The sequence below is a fragment of the Oncorhynchus kisutch genome, unplaced genomic scaffold (assembly GCF_002021735.2).
Source record: "Oncorhynchus kisutch isolate 150728-3 unplaced genomic scaffold, Okis_V2 Okis04b-Okis11a_hom, whole genome shotgun sequence".
Classification (NCBI taxonomy): domain Eukaryota; kingdom Metazoa; phylum Chordata; class Actinopteri; order Salmoniformes; family Salmonidae; genus Oncorhynchus; species Oncorhynchus kisutch.
Window position 1 is genome coordinate 9,722,391 of NW_022261981.1, and position 18,652 is coordinate 9,741,042.

The 18,652-nt window shown below is 51.4% G+C and overlaps 1 protein-coding gene across 1 annotated transcript in view; it reads left to right on the forward strand.

Annotated features, from left to right (window-relative positions):
• Nucleotides 1–18,652, forward strand: part of LOC109880844 (inactive carboxypeptidase-like protein X2) — a 115,323-nt gene that overhangs the window by 40,474 nt on the left and 56,197 nt on the right. Inside the window, exon 4 of the mRNA XM_031813205.1 lies at nucleotides 6,867–7,006. Within this exon, the coding sequence (XP_031669065.1) occupies nucleotides 6,867–7,006 (140 nt within the window). The remainder of the gene's footprint in view (nucleotides 1–6,866; nucleotides 7,007–18,652) is intronic.

The following is an 18,652-nucleotide window of genomic DNA, read 5'->3' on the forward strand; positions in this document are numbered from 1 at the left end:
GGGCATCATTACAGTCCCAACACCCTGGTGGGGAGGAAGGGCATCATTACAGTCCCAACACCCTGGTGGGGAGGAAGGGCATCATTACAGTCCCAACACCCTGGTGGGGAGGAAGGGCATCATTACAGTCCCAACACCCCGGTGAGGAGGAGGAAGGGCATCATTACAGTCCCAACACCCTGGTGGGGAGGAAGGGCATCATTACAGTCCCAACACCCTGGTGAGGTGGAGGAAGGGCATCATTACAGTCCCAACAGCCTGGTGAGGAGGAAGGGCATCATTACAGTCCCAACACCCTGGTGAGGTGGAGGAAGGGCATCATTACAGTCCCAACACCCTGGTGAGGAGGAAGGGCATCATTACAGTCCCAACACCCTGGTGAGGTGGAGGAAGGGCGTCATTACAGTCCCAACACCCTGGTGGGGAGGAGGAAGGGCATCATTACAGTCCCAACACCCTGGTGGGGAGGATGAAGGGCATCATTACAGTCCCAACACCCTGGTGGGGAGGAAGGGCATCATTACAGTCCCAACACCCTGGTGAGGTGGAGGTGCATCATTACAGTCCCAACACCCTGGTGGGGAGGAAGGGCATCATTACAGTCCCAACACCCTGGTGGGGAGGAAGGGCATCATTACAGTCCCAACACCCTGGTGAGGTGGAGGAAGGGCATCATTACAGTCCCAACAGCCTGGTGAGGAGGAAGGGCATCATTACAGTCCCAACACCCTGGTGAGGTGGAGGAAGGGCATCATTACAGTCCCAACACCCTGGTGAGGAGGAAGGGCATCATTACAGTCCCAACACCCTGGTGAGGTGGAGGAAGGGCGTCATTACAGTCCCAACACCCTGGTGGGGAGGAGGAAGGGCATCATTGCAGTCCCAACACCCTGGTGGGGAGGATGAAGGGCATCATTACAGTCCCAACACCCTGGTGGAGAGGAAGGGCATCATTACAGTCCCAACACCCTGGTGAGGTGGAGGTGCATCATTACAGTCCCAACACCCTGGTGGGGAGGAAGGGCATCATTACAGTCCCAACACCCTGGTGGGGAGGAAGGGCATCATTACAGTCCCAACACCCTGGTGAGGAGGAGGAAGGGCAACATTACAGTCCCAACACCCTGGTGGGGAGGAAGGGCATCATTACAGTCCCAACACCCTGGTGAGGAGGAGGAAGGGCATCATTACAGTCCCAACACCCTGGTGGGGAGGAAGGGCATCATTACAGTCCCAACACCCTGGTGGGGAGGAAGGGCATCATTACAGTCCCAACACCCTGGTGAGGAGGAGGAAGGGCATCATTACAGTCCCAACACCCTGGTGGGGAGGAAGGGCATCATTACAGTCCCAACACCCTGGTGAGGAGGAGGAAGGGCATCATTACAGTCCCAACACCCTGGTGGGGAGGAAGGGCATCATTACAGTCCCAACACCCTGGTGAGGAGGAGGAAGGGCATCATTACAGTCCCAACACCCTGGTGGGGAGGGAGGGCATCATTACAGTCCCAACACCCTGGTGGGGAGGAGGAAGGGCATCATTACAGTCCCAACACCCTGGTGGGGAGGAAGGGCATCATTACAGTCCCTACACCCTGGTGGGGAGGAAGGGCATCATTACAGTCCCAACACCCTGGTGGGGAGGAAGGGCATCATTACAGTCCCAACACCCTGGTGGGGAGGAAGGGCATCATTACAGTCCCTACACCCTGGTGGGGAGGAAGGGCATCATTACAGTCCCAACACCCTGGTGGGGAGGAAGGGCATCATTACAGTCCCAACACCCTGGTGAGGAGGAAGGGCATCATTACAGTCCCAACACCCTGGTGGGGAGGAAGGGCATCATTACAGTCCCAACACCCTGGTGGGGAGGAAGGGCATCATTACAGTCCCAACACCCTGGTGGGGAGGAAGGGCATCATTACAGTCCCAACACCCTGGTGAGGAGGAAGGGCATCATTACAGTCCCAACACCCTGGTGGGGAGGGGCATCATTACAGTCCCAACACCCTGGTGGGGAGGAGGAAGGGCATCATTACAGTCCCAACACCCTGGTGGGGAGGAGGAAGGGCATCAGTACAGTCCCAACACCCTGGTGGGGAGGAAGGGCATCATTACAGTCCCAACACCCTGGTGTGGAGGAAGGGCATCATTACAGTCCCAACACCCTGGTGGGGAGGAAGGGCATCATTACAGTCCCAACACCCTGGTGGGGAGGAAGGGCATCATTACAGTCCCAACACCCTGGTGGGGAGGAAGGGCATCATTACAGTCCCAACACCCTGGTGGGGAGGAAGGGCATCATTACAGTCCCAACACCCTGGTGGGGAGGAAGGGCATCATTACAGTCCCAACACCCTGGTGGGGAGGAAGGGCATCATTACAGTCCCAACACCCCGGTGAGGAGGAGGAAGGGCATCATTACAGTCCCAACACCCTGGTGGGGAGGAAGGGCATCATTACAGTCCCAACACCCTGGTGAGGTGGAGGAAGGGCATCATTACAGTCCCAACAGCCTGGTGAGGAGGAAGGGCATCATTACAGTCCCAACACCCTGGTGAGGTGGAGGAAGGGCATCATTACAGTCCCAACACCCTGGTGAGGAGGAAGGGCATCATTACAGTCCCAACACCCTGGTGAGGTGGAGGAAGGGCATCATTACAGTCCCAACACCCTGGTGGGGAGGAGGAAGGGCATCATTACAGTCCCAACACCCTGGTGGGGAGGATGAAGGGCATCATTACAGTCCCAACACCCTGGTGGGGAGGAAGGGCATCATTACAGTCCCAACACCCTGGTGAGGTGGAGGTGCATCATTACAGTCCCAACACCCTGGTGGGGAGGAAGGGCATCATTACAGTCCCAACACCCTGGTGGGGAGGAAGGGCATCATTACAGTCCCAACACCCTGGTGAGGAGGAGGAAGGGCATCATTACAGTCCCAACACCCTGGTGGGGAGGAAGGGCATCATTACAGTCCCAACACCCTGGTGAGGAGGAGGAAGGGCATCATTACAGTCCCAACACCCTGGTGGGGAGGAAGGGCATCATTACAGTCCCAACACCCTGGTGGGGAGGAAGGGCATCATTACAGTCCCAACACCCTGGTGAGGAGGAGGAAGGGCATCATTACAGTCCCAACACCCTGGTGGGGAGGAAGGGCATCATTACAGTCCCAACACCCTGGTGAGGAGGAGGAAGGGCATCATTACAGTCCCAACACCCTGGTGGGGAGGAAGGGCATCATTACAGTCCCAACACCCTGGTGAGGAGGAGGAAGGGCATCATTACAGTCCCAACACCCTGGTGGGGAGGAAGGGCATCATTACAGTCCCAACACCCTGGTGGGGAGGAAGGGCATCATTACAGTCCCAACACCCTGGTGAGGAGGAGGAAGGGCATCATTACAGTCCCAACACCCTGGTGGGGAGGGAGGGCATCATTACAGTCCCAACACCCTGGTGGGGAGGAGGAAGGGCATCATTACAGTCCCAACACCCTGGTGGGGAGGAAGGGCATCATTACAGTCCCTACACCCTGGTGGGGAGGAAGGGCATCATTACAGTCCCAACACCCTGGTGGGGAGGAAGGGCATCATTACAGTCCCAACACCCTGGTGAGGTGGAGGAAGGGCATCATTACAGTCCCAACACCCTGGTGAGGTGGAGGAAGGGCATCATTGCAGTCCCAACACCCTGGTGGGGAGGAAGGGCATCATTACAGTCCCAACACCCTGGTGGGGAGGAAGGGCATCATTACAGTCCCAACACCCTGGTGGGGAGGAAGGGCATCATTACAGTCCCAACACCCTGGTGAGGAGGAGGAAGGGCATCATTACAGTCCCAACACCCTGGTGGGGAGGAAGGGCATCATTACAGTCCCAACACCCTGGTGAGGTGGAGGAAGGGCATCATTACAGTCCCAACAGCCTGGTGAGGAGGAAGGGCATCATTACAGTCCCAACACCCTGGTGAGGTGGAGGAAGGGCATCATTACAGTCCCAACACCCTGGTGGGGAGGAGGAAGGGCATCATTACAGTCCCAACACCCTGGTGGGGAGGATGAAGGGCATCATTACAGTCCCAACACCCTGGTGGGGAGGAAGGGCATCATTACAGTCCCAACACCCTGGTGAGGTGGAGGTGCATCATTACAGTCCCAACACCCTGGTGGGGAGGAAGGGCATCATTACAGTCCCAACACCCTGGTGGGGAGGAAGGGCATCATTACAGTCCCAACACCCTGGTGAGGAGGAGGAAGGGCATCATTACAGTCCCAACACCCTGGTGGGGAGGAAGGGCATCATTACAGTCCCAACACCCTGGTGAGGAGGAGGAAGGGCATCATTACAGTCCCAACACCCTGGTGGGGAGGAAGGGCATCATTACAGTCCCAACACCCTGGTGGGGAGGAAGGGCATCATTACAGTCCCAACACCCTGGTGAGGAGGAGGAAGGGCATCATTACAGTCCCAACACCCTGGTGGGGAGGAAGGGCATCATTACAGTCCCAACACCCTGGTGAGGAGGAGGAAGGGCATCATTACAGTCCCAACACCCTGGTGGGGAGGAAGGGCATCATTACAGTCCCAACACCCTGGTGGGGAGGAAGGGCATCATTACAGTCCCAACACCCTGGTGAGGAGGAGGAAGGGCATCATTACAGTCCCAACACCCTGGTGGGGAGGGAGGGCATCATTACAGTCCCAACACCCTGGTGGGGAGGAGGAAGGGCATCATTACAGTCCCAACACCCTGGTGGGGAGGAAGGGCATCATTACAGTCCCTACACCCTGGTGGGGAGGAAGGGCATCATTACAGTCCCAACACCCTGGTGGGGAGGAAGGGCATCATTACAGTCCCAACACCCTGGTGAGGTGGAGGAAGGGCATCATTACAGTCCCAACACCCTGGTGAGGTGGAGGAAGGGCATCATTGCAGTCCCAACACCCTGGTGGGGAGGAAGGGCATCATTACAGTCCCAACACCCTGGTGAGGTGGAGGAAGGGCATCATTACAGTCCCAACACCCTGGTGGGGAGGAAGGGCATCATTACAGTCCCAACACCCTGGTGGGGAGGAGGTATTATGTGGAAGTGCATCATTACAGTCCCAACACCCTGGTGAGGTGGAGGAAGGGCATCATTACAGTCCCAACACCCTGGTGAGGTGGAGGAAGGGCATCATTACAGTCCCAACACCCTGGTGGGGAGGAAGGGCATCATTACAGTCCCAACACCCTGGTGGGGAGGAAGGGCATCATTACAGTCCCAACACCCTGGTGGGGAGGAGGAAGGGCATCATTACAGTCCCAACACCCTGGTGGGGAGGAGGTATTATGTGGAAGTGCATCATTACAGTCCCAACACCCTGGTGAGGTGGAGGTGCATCATTACAGTCCCAACACCCTGGTGGGGAGGAAGGGCATCATTACAGTCCCAACACCCTGGTGGGGAGGAAGGGCATCATTACAGTCCCAACACCCTGGTGAGGAGGAGGAAGGGCATCATTACAGTCCCAACACCCTGGTGGGGAGGAAGGGCATCATTACAGTCCCAACACCCTGGTGAGGAGGAGGAAGGGCATCATTACAGTCCCAACACCCTGGTGGGGAGGAAGGGCATCATTACAGTCCCAACACCCTGGTGGGGAGGAAGGGCATCATTACAGTCCCAACACCCTGGTGAGGAGGAGGAAGGGCATCATTACAGTCCCAACACCCTGGTGGGGAGGAAGGGCATCATTACAGTCCCAACACCCTGGTGAGGAGGAGGAAGGGCATCATTACAGTCCCAACACCCTGGTGGGGAGGAAGGGCATCATTACAGTCCCAACACCCTGGTGGGGAGGAAGGGCATCATTACAGTCCCAACACCCTGGTGAGGAGGAGGAAGGGCATCATTACAGTCCCAACACCCTGGTGGGGAGGGAGGGCATCATTACAGTCCCAACACCCTGGTGGGGAGGAGGAAGGGCATCATTACAGTCCCAACACCCTGGTGGGGAGGAAGGGCATCATTACAGTCCCTACACCCTGGTGGGGAGGAAGGGCATCATTACAGTCCCAACACCCTGGTGGGGAGGAAGGGCATCATTACAGTCCCAACACCCTGGTGAGGTGGAGGAAGGGCATCATTACAGTCCCAACACCCTGGTGAGGTGGAGGAAGGGCATCATTGCTGTCCCAACACCCTGGTGGGGAGGAAGGGCATCATTACAGTCCCAACACCCTGGTGAGGTGGAGGAAGGGCATCATTACAGTCCCAACACCCTGGTGGGGAGGAAGGGCATCATTACAGTCCCAACACCCTGGTGTGGAGGAGGTATTATGTGGAAGTGCATCATTACAGTCCCAACACCCTGGTGAGGTGGAGGAAGGGCATCATTACAGTCCCAACACCCTGGTGAGGTGGAGGAAGGGCATCATTACAGTCCCAACACCCTGGTGGGGAGGAAGGGCATCATTACAGTCCCAACACCCTGGTGGGGAGGAAGGGCATCATTACAGTCCCAACACCCTGGTGGGGAGGACGAAGGGCATCATTACAGTCCCAACACCCTGGTGGGGAGGAGGAAGGGCATCATTACAGTCCCAACACCCTGGTGTGGTGGAGGTATTATGTGGAAGTGCATCATTACAGTCCCATAGCCTTGCCTTAGCCTAAGGAAGCCATTGTCTCGCTCTGCTAGGCCTCTGGGGGGAACCACCCTCTGTTGTGTTAGAACTATTTATTACAGTATATAAACTACTTGGAACCCCTTTCTAAATCCTCTGCTAGGCCTCTGGGAGGAACCACCCTCTGTTGTGTTAGAACTATTTATTACAGTATATAAACTACTTGGAACCCCTTTCTAAATCCTCTGCTAGGCTGGCCTGTATGATGATGACCTCTACGATGGAGCCTGGTGTGCTGGGAGGAACGACCCCCTGCAGTGGCTGGAGGTGGACGCCAGGAGGCTGACCAAGTTCACAGGGGTCATCACACAGGGAAGGAGCTCTCTCTGGTCGTGAGTATCAACTCAACTGTCTGCACTAACTGTCCGTCTGTCCGTCTGTCCGCCTGTCTGTCTCTCTCTCTGTCGGTCTCTGTCTCTCTCTCTCTCTCTCTCTCTCGGTCTCTGTCTCTCTCTCTGTCTCTCTGTCTCTCTCTCTCTGTCTCTCTCGCTGTCTCTGTCTCTCTCTCTCTGTCTCTCTCTCTGTCTCTGTCTCTGTCTCTCTCTCTCTCTCTCTCTCTCTCTGTCTCTCTCTGTCTCTCTTTCTGTCTCTGTCTCTCTATCTCGCTGTCTCTCATTTTCTCTCTCTCTCTGTCTCTCTCTCTGTCTCTTTATCTGGTGGCTGAGTAGTGAATACTATCCCTTTTCATTGTCTTATTTATTTATTTTTATTTTTTCACCTTTATTTAACCAGGTAGGCTAGTTGAGAACAAGTTCTCATTTGCAACTGCGACCTGGCCAAGATAAAGCATAGCAGTGTGAGCAGACAACAAAGAGTTACACATGGAGTAAACAATTAACAAGTCAATAACACAGTAGGAAACAAAGGGGGAGTCTATATACAATGTGTGTAAAAGGCATGAGGAGGTAGGCAAGTAATTACAATTTTGCAGATTAACACTGGAGTGATAAATGATCAGATGGTCATGTACAGGTAGAGATATTGGTGTGCAAAGGAGCAGAAAAGTAAATAAATAAAAACAGTATGGGGATGAGGTAGGTGAAAAGGGTGGGCTATTTACCAATAGACTATGTACAGCTGCAGCGATCGGTTAGCTGCTCAGATAGCTGATGTTTGAAGTTGGTGAGGGAGATAAAGTCTCCAACTTCAGCGATTTTTGCAATTCGTTCCAGTCACAGGCAGCAGAGTACTGGAACGAAAGGCGGCCAAATGAGGTGTTGGCTTTAGGGATGATCAGTGAGATACACCTCAGTGAGATACACCCTCTTAAGTCAGGTAGCGTGACTCCGTCAAGTTGGATTAAAGTATATTTACCGCAGCTTAACCTTTTATGTCCCTTGACCCCATGCTACTGGACAATCAGCTACATAAATACTCCTCTCTTTCTGGGATTAGAGAGAAGGCCTTTGCTCTGTCTTCCTCTGTTGCTGTGCCCTTGAGCAAGGTACTTAAATGTAATTTCTCCGGGGTCATTGTTGATAATGTCTGACCCCGAATGTGACCCCAGTCTGTTGATAATGTCTGACCATGACCCCAGTATGTGATAATGTCTGACCGTGACCCCAGTCTGTGATAATGTCTGACCCTGACCCCAGTCTGTGATAATGTCTGACCGTGTCCCCAGTCTGTGATAATGTCTGACCGTGACCCCAGTCTGTGATAATGTCTGACCGTGACCCCAGTCTGTGATAATGTCTGACCCTGACTGTGACCCTAGTCTGTTGGTAATGTCTGACCGTGACCCCAGTCTGTTGGTAATGTCTGACCGTGACCCCAGTCTGTTGGTAATGTCTGACCGTGACCCCAGTCTGTGATAATGTCTGACCGTGACCCCAGTCTGTTGGTAATGTCTGACCGTGACCCCAGTCTGTTGGTAATGTCTGACCGTGACCCCAGTCTGTTGATAATGTCTGACCGTGACCCCAGTCTGTGATAATGTCTGACCGTGACCCCAGTCTGTTGATAATGTCTGAACATGACCCCAGTCTGTTGGTAATGTCTGAACGTGACCCCAGTCTGTTGATAATGTCTGACCCTGACCGTTACCCCAGTCTGTTGATAATGTCTGACCATGACCCCAGTCTGTGATAATGTCTGACTCTGACCGTGACCCCAGTCTGTTGATAATGTCTGACCCTGACCCCAGTCTGTTGATAATGTCTGACCCTGATTGCGACCCTAGTCTGTTGATAATGTCTGACCGTGACCCCAGTCTGTTGATAATGTCTGACCCTGACCCCAGTCTGTTGATAATGTCTGACCCTAGTCGTGACCCCAGTCTGTTGATAATGTCTGACCCTAGTCATTACCCCAGTCTGTTGATAATGTCTGACCCTAGTCGTGACCCCAGTCTGTTGATAATGTCTGACCCTAGTCGTGACCCCAGTCTGTTGATAATGTCTGACCCTGACCCCAGTCTGTTGGTAATGTCTGACCGTGACCCCAGTCTGTCGTGACCCCAGTCTGTTGATAATGTCTGACCCTAGTCGTGACCCCAGTCTGTTAATAATGTCTGACCATGACCCCAGTCTGTTGATAATGTCTGACCTTAGTCGTGACCCCAGTCTGTTGATAATGTCTGACCCTAGTCGTGACCCCAGTCTGTTGATAATGTCTGACCATAGTCATGACCCCAGTCTGTTGATAATGTCTGACCCTAGTCGTGACCCCAGTTTGTTGATAATGTCTGACCCTGATCGTGACCCCAGTTTGTTGATAATGTCTGACCCTAGTCGTGACCCCAGTCTGTTGATAATGTCTGACCCTAGTCGTGACCCCAGTCTGTTGATAATGTCTGACCCTAGTCGTGACCCCAGTCTGTTGATAATGTCTGACCATGACCCCAGTCTGTTGATATTGTCTGACCCTAGTCATGACCCCAGTCTGTTGATAATGTCTGACCCTAGTCGTGACCCCAGTCTGTTGATAATGTCTGACCCTAGTCATGACCCCAGTCTGTTAATAATGTCTGACCCTAGTCGTGACCCCAGTTTGTTGATAATGTCTGACCCTGATCGTGACCCCAGTTTGTTGATAATGTCTGACCCTAGTCGTGACCCCAGTCTGTTGATAATGTCTGACCCTAGTCGTGACCCCAGTCTGTTGATAATGTCTGACCATAGTCATGACCCCAGTCTGTTGATAATGTCTGACCCTAGTCGTGACCCCACTCTCTGAGGGAGTTGGTGTCTCTGAGGGAGTTGGTGTCTCTGAGGGGATATGGGGCAAACATATTTACATTTCACACGTGACAGAAAATATACTAACCCCCCCCAAAAAATCTGCCAATCAGATTGTCTTTGAGTCATATTTTAATCCTCCTCTGAGAAACCTTTTCTCTGGAAGCTTTTTTTGGAGTCTGAGACTGACGTGTCTAAATAGCAGGTCTCATCATGTCTTCTTGGCATCCCATAAGTCTCAGCTTCACCAGCCTATGAAGGGAATCTGTCCTCCAGTCCCAACCCTGACTAAACCCCATCACCCCTCCCCTTTAAATCAAATCAAATTCTATTAGTCACATGCGCCGAATGCTTACTTACAAGCCCATAGTTTAAAAATACAAATAAGAATAAGAATTAAAAGGAACAAGTAATTAAAGAGCAGCAGTAAAATAACAATAGTGAGACTATATACCAGGGGGTACTGGTTAGTCGAGGTAATTGAGGTAGTATGTACATGTAGGTAGAGTTATTAAAGTGACAATGCATAGATGATAACAGAGAGTAGCAGTGTTGTAAAAGAGGGGGAAGGGGGTTGCAATGCAAATAGTCTGGGTAGCCTTTTGATTAGATGTTCAGGAGTCTTATGGCTTGGGGGTAGAAGCTGTAGAAGCTGTTTAGAAGCCTCTTGGACCTAGGCTTGGTGCTCCGGTACCTCTTGCCGTGCGGTAGCAGAGAGAACAGTCTATGACTAGGGTGGATGTAGTCTTTGACAATTTTTAGGGCCTTCCTCTGACACCGCCTGGTGTACAGATCCTGGATGGCAGGAAGATTGGCCCCAGTGATGTACTGAGCTGTTTGCACTACCCTCTGTAGCGCCTTACGGTCGGGCAGAGGCTGGGCAGTTGCCATACCAGGCATACCAGTGATGCAACCAGGATGCTCTCGATGGTGCAGCTGTAGTACCTTTTGAGGATCTCAGGACCCATGCCAAATCTTTTCAGTCTCCTGAGGGGGAATAGGTTTTGCCCTCTTCACAACTGTCTTGCTGTGTTTGGAACATGATAGTTTGTTGGTGATGTGGACACCAAGGAACTTGAAGCAAAGCCAGGGGAGTTTCGCCGCCCCAAGGTGCAGCAGGAGAAGCAGCAGCAGCAGCAGGAGCAACAGAAGCAGCAGAGGAAGCGGCAGCAGGAGAAGCAACAGAAGCAGCAACAGAAGCAGCAGGACAAGCAACAGAAGCAGCAGCAGCAGAAATGTCAGGATTCCTGGACATGGGAAGATGTGTTGGATGGCAAGGGTTGCTACACATGGGAGGAGATCCAGGCTGGTGGGGATCGCCTACCATGGGAACAGTTGGAGGCACTGAGGAGAGCAGAGGCAGCCGGAGAGAGAAGCCATCGATACGAGGGAACGCGACTGGCAAGGAAATTTATTGGGGGGTGGCACTTGGAACTGCCGGCGAAGCTGAGGGCTGAGTCTGAGAGGGTTGAGGAGTTATTGGACAGATTGGAGGAGAGTGAACGGATGGGAGATGAGGAGACACTCGAGGAGTTGGTGATAGAATTGGAGGAGAGTGAAGAGAGAGAGCAGTTGATTTGGCGTAGTATGCAAGGCATTCGCCCGGAGGTGCGTGTCCCCAGCCCGGTACCACCAGTGCCGGCACCCCGCACCAGACTGTCTCTCCGTCCCATCAATACAGGTGCTCCCGCCTGTCCGGCGCTGCCAGAGCTTCCGCCCCTCAGTCCAGAGGCGCCAGAGCCCCTCAGTCTAGAGGCGCCAGAGCTCCTCTGTCCAGCGCTGCCAGAGCCTTCCCCCTCTCCAGCGCTGCCGGAGTCTCCAGTCTGCCCAGCGCCGCCTGAGCTGTCCGTCTGTCCAGAGCTGCTAGAGTATCCCGTCTGTCCAGAGCTGCTAGAGTCTCCCGTCTGTCCAGAGCTGCTAAAGTCTCCCGTCTGTCCAGAGCTGCTAGAGTCTCCCGTCTGTCCAGAGCTGCTAGAGTCTCCCATCTGTCATGAGCCGCCAGAGCCGCCAGTCAGCATGGAGCCGCCAGAGCCACCAGTCAGCATGGAGCCGCCAGAGCCGCCAGTCAGCATGGAGCCGCCAGAGCCGCCAGTCATCCAGGATCTGTAGCGTCATACCCAAGAAGACTCGAGGCTCTAATCACTGCCAAAGATACTTCAAAGCAACGGGGGTCTGATAACTAACTGTAATTGTCATATTTCAGCTTTCCATTTTTTTATAACTTTGCTTTGTCATTATGTGGTATTGTGTGCAGATTGATGAGGGGAAAAACGTTTTTCAATCATTTAGGAGACGAGAGCAGAGGAGGAGAGAGAGAGAGGAGAGAGAGACAGAAGGAGAGAGAGAGAGAGGAGAGAGACAGAGAGAGAGATAGAGAGAGAGAGAGAGAGAGAGAGAGAGAGAGAGAGAGAGAGAGAGAGAGAGAGAGAGAGAGAGAGAGAGAGAGAGAGAGAGAGAGAGAGAGAGAGAGAGAGAGAGAGAGAGAGAGAGAGAGAGAGAGAGAGAGAGAGAGAGAGAGAGAGAGAGAGAGAGAGAGAGAGAGAGAGAGAGAGAGAGAGAGAGAGAGAGAGACAGAGAGAGAGAGAGAGAGAGAGAGAGAGAGAGAGAGAGACAGAGACAGAGAGAGAGAGAGAGAGAGAGAGAGAGAGACAGAGAGAGAGAGACCCACTCTGACCCACTCTGACTCACCCCCATTACCCCCCCCCCCCCCCCCCCCCCCCTTTACCCCACTGCCTCATCATCCCTCCAGGTATCTTTGGCCAATGTATCTAGATAGCGTGGTGGTGTCTGTGGGCAAGCCTTCTCAAGAGACTTTTTACATGGAATCATTGTCTTCAACTGATGATGCACCTCCAGCACAGTTAGCATCTAAACTACACCCCTCCTCCATCATGCTCACCGACTGATCTGAATGGAAGGTTGTCATGACTGTGGTGGGAAAAGGGTTTGAACCGATGGGTAATCATTGTTGCAGAGTGAGAGCACGTTCACTGACGTGTAACCCAGGGCTTCCCTGGGGCCCTGCTTCCCTCAGCAGCAGCCCAGCCCTTAATCAGCTGTGGTGTATTGACACACACACACACACACACACACATGGGGAGTAAAAATGTATTCCCATTCAAAATCCTATTTTCCCAAACCCTAACCCCTTAACCTTGGACCTAACCACAAACCTAAACCTAACCCCTAACTTAACCCTTAATCTAACCTTAACACTTAACCTAAGATAGCATTTTAACATATTTAAGAAATGAAAAAAGTTCTGACTTAAAAAATATATTTTAAATTCATCAAATAAAAATAACATACAACAAGTCACCACAATGTCCTGACAAGTCACCACAATGTCCTGACAAGTCACCACAATGTCCTGACAAGTCACCACAATGTCCTGACAAGTCACCACAATGTCCTGACAAGTCACCACAATGTCCTGACAAGTCACCACAATGTCCTGACAAGTCACCACAATGTCCTGACAAGTCACCACAATTCCTGACAAGACACCACAATGTCTGACAAGACACCACAATGTCCTGACAAGTCACCACAATGTCCTGACAAGTCACCACAATGTCCTGACACGACACCACAATGTCCTGACAAGTCACCACAATGTCCTGACAAGTCACCACAATGTCCTGACAAGTCACCACAATGTCCTGACAAGTCACCACAATGTCCTGACAAGTCACCACAATGTCCTGACAAGTCACCACAAGTCCTGACAAGTCACCACAATGTCCTGACAAGTCACCACAATGTCCTGACAAGTCACCACAATGTCCTGACAAGACACCACAATGTCCTGACAAGACACCACAATGTCCTGACAAGTCACCACAATGTCCTGACAAGTCACCACAATGCTCGACAAGTCACAGTCACACAATGTCCTGACAAACACCACAATGTCCTGACAAGTCACCACAATGTCCTGACAAGACACCACAATGTCCTGACAAGTCACCACAATGTCCTGACAAGTCACCACAATGTCCTGACAAGTCACCACAATGTCCTGACAAGTCACCACAATGTCCTGACAAGTCACCACAATGTCCTGACAAGTCACCACAATGTCCTGACAAGTCACCACAATGTCCTGACAAGTCACCACAATGTCCTGACAAGTCACCACAATGTCCTGACAAGTCACCACAATGTCCTGACAAGTCACCACAATGTCCTGACAAGTCACCCACAATGTCCTGACAAGTCACCACAATGTCCTGACAAGTCACCACAATGTCCTGACAAGTCACCACAATGTCCTGACAAGTCACCACAATGTCCTGACAAGTCACCACAATGTCCTGACAAGTCACCACAATGTCCTGACAAGTCACCACAATGTCCTGACAAGACACCACAATGTCCTGACAAGTCACCACAATGTCCTGACAAGTCACCACAATGTCCTGACAAGTCACCACAATGTCCTGACAAGACACCACAATGTCCGACAAGTCACCACAATGTCCTGACAAGACACCACAATGTCCTGACAAGACACCACAATGTCCTGACAAGTCACCACAATGTCCTGACAAGACACCACAATGTCCTGACAAGTCACCACAATGTCCTGACAAGTCACCACAATGTCCTGACAGTCACCACAATGTCCTGACAAGGACACCACAATGTCCTGACAAGTCACCACCAATGGTCCTGACAAGTCACCACAATGTCCTGACAAGTCACCACAATGTCCTGACAAGTCACCACAATGTCCTGACAAGTCACCACAATGTCCTGACAAGTCACCACAATGTCCTGACAAGTCACCACAATGTCCTGACAAGTCACCACAATGTCCTGACAAGTCACCACAAGTCCTGACAAGTCACCACAATGTCCTGACAAGTCACCACAATGTCCTGACAAGTCACCACAATGTCCTGACAAGCACCACAATGTCCTGACAAGACACCACAATGTCCTGACAAGACACCACAATGTCCTGACAAGTCACCACAATGTCCTGACAAGTCACCACAATGTCCTGACAAGTCACCACAAATGTCCTGACAAGTCACCACAATGTCCTGACAAGTCACCACAATGTCCTGACAAGACACCACAATGTCCTGACAAGTCACCACAATGTCCTGACAAGTCACCACAATGTCCTGACAAGTCACCACAATGTCCTGACAAGTCACCACAATGTCCTGACAAGGTCACCACAATGTCCTGACAAGTCACCACAATGTCCTGCCAAGTCACCACAATGTCCTGACCAGTCACCACAATGTCCTGACAAGTCACCACAATGTCCTGACAAGTCACCACAATGTCCTGACAAGTCACCACAATGTCCTGACAAGTCACCACAATGTCCTGACAAGTCACCACAAGTCCTGACAAGACACCACAATGTCCTGACAAGTCACCACAATGTCCTGACAAGACACCACAATGTCCTGACAAGACACCACAATTGTCCTGACAAGTCACCACAATGTCCTGACAAGACACCACAATGTCCTGACAAGTCACCACAATGTCCTGACAAGACACACAATGTCCTGACAAGTCACCACAATGTCCTGACAAGTCACCACAATGTCCTGACAAGTCACCACAATGTCCTGACAAGACACCACAATGTCCTGACAAGTCACCACCAATGTCCTGACAAGTCACCACAATGTCCTGACAAGTCACACAATGTCCTGACAAGTCACCACAATGTCCTGACAAGTCACACAATGTCCTGACAAGTCACCACAATGTCCTGACAAGTCACCACAATGTCCCTGACAAGTCACCACAATGTCCCTGACAAGTCACCACCAATGTCCTGACAAGACACCACAATGTCCTGACAAGTCACCACAATGTCCTGAACAAGACACCACAATGTCCTGACAAGTCACCACAATGTCCTGACAAGGACACCACAATGTCCTGACAAGTCACCACAATGTCCTGACAAGTCACCACAATGTCCTGACAAGTCACCACAATGTCCTGCCAAGTCACCACAATGTTCCTGACAAGTCACCACAATGTCCTGACAAGTCACCACAATGTCCTGCCAAGTCACCACAATGTCCTGACAAGTCACCACAATGTCCTGACAAGTCACCACAATGTCCTGACAAGTCACCACAATGTCCTGACAAGTCACCACAATGTCCTGACAAGTCACCACAATGTCCTGACAAGTCACCACAATGTCCTGACAAGTCACCACAATGTCCTGACAAGTCACCACAATGTCCTGACAAGTCACCACAATGTCCTGACAAGTCACCACAATGTCCTGACAAGTCACCACAATGTCCTGACAAGTCACCACAATGTCCTGACAAGTCACCACAATGTCCTGACAAGTCACCACAATGTCCTGACAAGTCACCACAATGTCCTGACAATGTCCACATGCCTGACAAGTCACCACAATGTCCTGACAAGTCACCACAATGTCCTGACAAGACACCACAATGTCCTGACAAGACACCACAATGTCCTGACAAGACACCACAATGTCCTGACAAGACACCACAATGTCCTGACAAGTCACCACAATGTCCTGACAAGTCACCACAATGTCCTGACAAGTCACCACAATGTCCTGACAAGTCACCACAATGTCCTGACAAGTCACCACAATGTCCTGACAAGTCACCACAATGTCCTGACAAGACACCACAATGTCCTGACAAGTCACCACAATGTCCTGACAAGTCACCACAATGTCCTGACAAGTCACCACAATGTCCTGACAAGTCACCACAATGTCCTGACAAGTCACCACAATGTCCTGACAAGTCACCACAATGTCCTGACAAGTCACCACAATGTCCTGACAAGTCACCACAATGTCCTGACAAGTCACCACAATGTCCTGACAAGTCACCACAATGTCCTGACAAGTCACCACAATGTCCTGACAAGACACCACAATGTCCTGACAAGTCACCACAATGTCCTGACAAGACACCACAATGTCCTGACAAGACACCACAATGTCCTGACCACAATGTCCTACAGACACCACAATGTCCTGACAAGTCACCACAATGTCCTGACAAGTCACCACAATGTCCTGACAAGTCACCACAATGTTCCTGACAAGTCACCACAATGTCCTGACAAGTCACCACATGTCCTGACAAGTCACCCACAATGTCCTGACAAGTCACCACAATGTCCTGACAAGTCACCACAATGTCCTGACAAGTTCACCACAATGTCCTGACAAGTCACCACAATGTTCCTGACAAGTCACCACAATGTCCTGACAATCACCACAATGTCCTGACAAGTCACCACAATGTCCTGACAAGTCACCACAATGTCCTGACAAGTCACCACAATGTCCTGACAAGTCACCACAATGTCCTGACAAGTCACCACAATGTCCTGACAAGTCACCACAATGTCCTGACAAGTCACCACAATGTCCTGACAAGACACCACAATGTCCTGACAAGTCACCACAATGTCCTGACAAGTCACCACAATGTCCTGACAAGTCACCACAATGTCCTGACAAGTCACCACAATGTCCTGACAAGACACACAATGTCCTGACAAGTCACCACAATGTCCTGACAAGACACCACAATGTCCTGACAAGGACCACAATGTCCTGACAAGTCACCACAATGTCCTGACAAGTCACCACAATGTCCTGACAAAGTCACCACAATGTCCTGACAAGTCACCACAATGTCCTGACAAGTCACCACAATGTCCTGACAAGTCACCACAATGTCCTGACAAGTCACCACAATGTCCTGCAATGTCCTGACAAGTCACCACAATGTCCTGACAAGTCACCACAATGTCCTGACAAGTCACCACAATGTCCTGACAAGTCACCACAATGTCCTGACAAGTCACACAATGTCCTGACAAGGTCACCACAATGTCCTGACAAGCACCACAATGTCCTGACAAGTACCCACAATGTCCTGACAAGTCACCACAATGTCTGACCCTGACAAGACACCACAATGTCCTGACAAGTCACCACAATGTCCTGACAAGACACCACAATGTCCTGACAAGTCACCACAATGTCCTGACAAGTCACCACAATGTCCTGACAAGACCACAATGTCCTGACAAGTACACCACAATTGTCCTGACAAGTTCACCACAATGTCCTGACAAGGTCACCACAATTCCTACAAGTACACCACAATGTCTGACAAGTCACCACAATGTCCTGACAAGTCACCACAATGTCCTGACAAGTCACCACAATGTTCCTGCCAAGTCACCACAATGTCCTGACAAGTCACCACAATGTCCTGACAAGTCACCACAATTGTCCTGACAAGTCACCACAATGTCCTGACAAGTCACCACAATGTCCTGACAAGTCACCACAATGTCCTGACAAGTCACCACAATGTCCATGACAAGTCACCACAATGTCCTGACAAGTCACCACAATGTCCTGACAAGTCACCACAATGTCCTGACAAGTCACCACAATGTCCTTGAAAAAAAAAAAAATTCCTGACAAGTCACCACAATGTCCTGACCAAGTCACCACATGCCTGACAAGTCACCACAATGTCCTGACAAGTCACCACAATGTCCGACAAGTCACCACAATGTCCTGACAAGTCACCACAATGTCCTGACAAGTCACCACAATGTCCTGACAAGTCACCACAATGTCCTGACAAGTCACCACAATGTCCTGACAAGTCACCACAATGTCCTGACAAGACACCACAATGTCCTGACAAGTCACCACAATGTTCCTGACAAGTCACCACAATGTCCTGACAAGACACCACAATGTCCTGACAAGTCACCACAATGTCC